The following is a 4,020-nucleotide window of genomic DNA, read 5'->3' as shown; positions in this document are numbered from 1 at the left end:
CAAGGCTATAAACCTAGGATATTTCGGGGGAAAATTATCGGTAACACCGAACCCTTACAATGCCTTAACCCAAAGCGGCGATAAAGGCAAGGTTTGATCGAACCTTCGAACATAACCTAACTATTTCATGCTAAGGCATTTCAACCTTTACGAACACAAATAGAAAAGCAAAGGAAAAGTTCAAAAAGCCATTGAAAGGAAAAGCCATACATATATATATCAAATTTATTTACAAGGGCGGAACAACCCCGATGCATATTTTTTACAAAGCTCGAACGACCTCAACAAAAAGCTAGTACAAAAGATGAAAAATGGCCTAATCCTCATCTGGGGATACGCTGTCGCCTACGGTTTCTTCTTCACCATCGGACTCACCCGACTCTTCAGACGCCTTGAAATCCTCCTCGGGAAAAGTGAGCTTCTGGGCATTGGCTTTGCATCTCTTGGCGTTCTTGATTTCGATCAATATGTCGAAGTTCTGAGCATGGACTCCCTCGAGGGCATCCCTTCAGGATTCCCACCTCGCATGCTTCACCATGTTTTTTGCATAATCCTGGATAGCCTCAACATTAACCTTGAACTGGGCCACCTTTTTATCAGCCTCGGTCTTGGCCGTGACGACCTCTAACTTGGCAGCCTCGAGCTCCTTGGCCAGATTATCTTGACCAGAAATAGCCGAGTTCAGCTGAGATTGGAGTCCCTCGATCGTTTTGGCCTGCGCCAAATTCTTCTCCTTTGTAGCCCGAAGCTGAGCCTCAGCTGAAGCCAACTGTGCCCGGGCAGTCTCTTTCTCCGAGGCCAGACGATCCATATTCTTCTTCCACTCTTCGATCTCGGCTTTGACTATATCCACCTCACCTCGGACTTGCTCGATCACGTCAAGTTTATTCTGAACCTGCGAGTTCGGATTGTTAGCTACTAAGTCTAACTCATCATTATTAACTCCAAAAACTCTCCTTACCTGCTTGACCAGGTCAGTACGTTCCCTACGAGCCGCTTCTAGCCCAGCTTGGGATTTTTCACTAAGGAGCTTGTAAGTGTCCCTCTTTTCAGCAAGCTCCCGGGCCTCGGCCTTGTAACGCTTTGACTCCTCCCGGTATCGAAGAAAGGCCTCATGATAAAGCACCGAGACCTGTAAACACAAAGAAAAATGTTATGATTATTCATGATTAAAGCTAAATACGTAATGAAGGGACAATCGAAATTGCCTGATTCAGCGCCTGTTGGGATTCTTGAATAGGCAGGGCGCCTCTATCTCGTTCATTTTGGTTTGATCCTCTTCGGTCACCAAGCACCGAAGGTAACTGGAAATCCCCAATGGGGCAGAAAGAGCCAGGGCATCCTCCGGGATGGACATATAAATTGCCCGTCTCCGAGTAGGATCAACACTTGGGGCTAGGAACCGATTCACTAACTTTGGGCTCGAAGAGGACCCGTCGGCTCCTGGGGACGATGTCATTTTTGGTACCGGTAAGTCGCCCAACCCGGTAACATCCTCCAAGGTGGTAGAATCCAGGCCATCGAAGAAGTGGTGAAGAGAATCTACTGCTCCTTGGGCCCCTTCGCCGAGGTTATCTTTCAGCGTCTGGGCCTCGTTTATCATTGAATCGGTAAACGAAGGCAACCCAGAGAGGTCTATCACCCCAAGTGCCTCCTTAGGCATATTATCTTCAAAATGGGAAGTACCAGCCAAATTTCCTTTGTCAACCTCCACAGCTCGGGGCGAAACGGTCTCGGCCCTCCCTGGTTCGGAGGCTTCGGCCGCTACTTCTTCTACGGCCTCCAAGGCCTGAGGTAGTTCAGAACCATTTCTCACACGGGCCACCAGATTAGAATCTTCTTCTTCTTCTTCTTTAGACTCATCCCTCAACCGAAGGAGTGAGTCCGATGAGTGCTCTCGGGCACTGGCATCTTTGGTTTTGCGCGCCAGTCGCTTCCTCGGTCCTTTTTTTTTGGGGGTTCGAGGGACTCGGAGCTTTGCTTTTATTCTTCTCTTTATCCTGCTTTGGAGCAGGGGGATTGTCGTATATGTCGTCATCAGCCGATGGAGGCCTCATTTCGACATCTTTTGATAAACCCGCAAAAAGAAAATATAACGTATCAGAGACCAATGATGAGAAAATAAGATCAAATATATTATTAGGGAAAAGCTCTTACCATGATTACGGGCCTCCCATCGGCCCTTCGAGATCTCACGCCATAAGCGCTCAGAGTAAGGTCTTTGTGTCACGATGCCCTCGACCCACTCTTTAAGTTCAGGAATGACGTCTGGTATTTGGGCGACAACTACATCACATAACATCGATGAGAAACAAATGGAATGAAAAGTAATAAAAGAAATACTGAAGGCAAAATCATACATACTGAAGGAAAAATCATACTTACGTTTCATGTTCCATCTCTCCGAAAATGGCATGTCCGCAGCCGGGATTAAGTCCGAGGTCCTCACTCGAATAAATCGACCAAGCTAGCCCCGGTCCCGATCCTCGTTGATACTCGAGAACAAGGTCTTAGTGGCTCGGCGTGCGAGTTTGATTAATCCTCCTCGGTAAAGTCGAGGGTTGTACAGGCGCATGAGATGATCGATGGTAAATGGACACCCCTCGACCTTGCTCACAAAGAATCAAAGCAGAATAATGATCCTCCAAAATGAAGGATGTATCTGCCCGAGCGTCACCTCATACCTTTTGCAAAAGGGCTATGATAGTCGGGTCTAAAGACCCAGCGTGAAAGGGTAAGTGTAAACACTTAAGAAACCCTTCACGTAGGTGGTGATCAATTCTTCGGGGGTAGGAACCACTATGAGTTTACCTACCCAGTTGCAGTCCTTTTTGACTTTATCGAGGATACTGGTTGTAATCGTACATATGTACCTCGAGACTGGATCACACCGACCAGGTACCATAGGCATATTCTCAACCTTAAAGTCAGCCACGGTTGGGCACCCAGCAGGGATATACGACCTCAGATGGGGGTCCTCAGCAGCAACGTGTGGAATGTTTTCAGAAGTCTTTGAAGAAGAAGGTGTTTCTTTTTGAGGAACAAACTTTGAAGTCTTTGCCATTTTTTATAGAAAATGAAGAAAAGAAATTGTTGGTAAGGGAAGCTTTGATTTTAACAGTTAGAAAACCAGAAGGTGAAGGTGGTGAAGTTTTCTTAGAACAGAAGAAGAATTTGAGTGTAAAAGTTCTAATGAACAGATTGAAGGATATTTATAGGTTTCTCAAGCGGTGGTTCACCTCCCGAGGCGGCCGACTGTCAATTGACACACATTTAATGCCTTGAAGATTAGACCGACGAGACGTTTCAGTTACCTTTTGTCGCTTACGTATTGATTTTTCGAAGTGAGAGCCAAGGGTTCACATCATTGTTTATCGCCTACTCTCCAAAAAACGAGGGGACTATTTGTATACGGGTTAAATCGAGCTCGATGCTTGATCGGGCATCTGGAATGGTAGGCCAGGCTCGGCGCATATGTAAGAGATCGAAGTTACGGATGAAACTGAGCTCGATATCGAGGTTTGAAGTTCGGCATGGTCAGCCAAGATCGGAATATGATATTGTCGGACCTAAAAGCATCGTCAAAATAAGCCCTCTAGACCATCAGATTTGCCCTCGAGATTACCGAAGGCACGACCGATCCTGCTTCTAACGGCCTCGAAGAAAAGCTTCACCAACTCATCCGACAAGGATCCGTGATTCTCGCCATTAACCAATCATAATGGCAGAAATCACGGGATTAAGTCAAAAAAGGGGCCAACGGTCTACAAAATCAAGGACTTATGTTTTTTTAAAAAATAATGTCTTAAAGGGAAGATCTCCCTTAATATATAAAAGGACTTAGTAATTCATAGGCAGGCATTGTAACATACTTCAAGGAACAACATACTACTGTTTCTAGCTTTGTTTATACCATTCTAGCTTCAATAATATTATATCTAAGGTCGAAGGAGATTGAACTCACAAGGCCTAGGTTGTTCAACTTGTGTTATTTATAATTATCTTTCCATTAATTACTTC

The 4,020-nt window shown here is 45.5% G+C and overlaps 1 protein-coding gene across 1 annotated transcript; it reads right to left on the bottom strand.

Annotated features, from left to right (window-relative positions):
* Positions 1-508: 508 nt before the first annotated feature.
* On the bottom strand, positions 509-3,064 carry LOC138892195 (uncharacterized). Its single transcript, XM_070175900.1, has 4 exons — positions 2,874-3,064; positions 1,469-2,000; positions 1,209-1,304; positions 509-1,132 (listed from the first exon to the last, which is right to left on the bottom strand). Exons 1-4 carry the CDS (start codon positions 3,062-3,064, stop codon positions 509-511), a joined length of 1,443 nt encoding a protein of 480 aa, XP_070032001.1.
* Between the last annotated feature and the right edge of the window lie 956 nt (positions 3,065-4,020).

This window comes from Nicotiana tomentosiformis, chromosome 5 (assembly GCF_000390325.3).
Source record: "Nicotiana tomentosiformis chromosome 5, ASM39032v3, whole genome shotgun sequence".
Lineage (NCBI taxonomy): Eukaryota > Viridiplantae > Streptophyta > Magnoliopsida > Solanales > Solanaceae > Nicotiana > Nicotiana tomentosiformis.
This window is presented reverse-complemented; position numbering and strand designations above follow the sequence as displayed.

What these genes read in the sequence shown, in the direction of transcription:
- LOC138892195 (XM_070175900.1), bottom strand. Translation starts at nt 3,064, where the DNA reads ATGGCAAAGACTTCAAAGTTTGTTCCTCAAAAAGAAACACCTTCTTCT. An exon ending in CGGTGTGATCCAGTCTCGAG is followed by an intron (nt 2,001 to 2,873) that starts GTACATATGTAC and finishes GCTCCAAAGCAG; the next exon opens with GATAAAGAGAAGAATAAAAG. An exon ending in CCGGGTTGGGCGACTTACCG is followed by an intron (nt 1,305 to 1,468) that starts GTACCAAAAATG and finishes GGGGATTTCCAG; the next exon opens with TTACCTTCGGTGCTTGGTGA.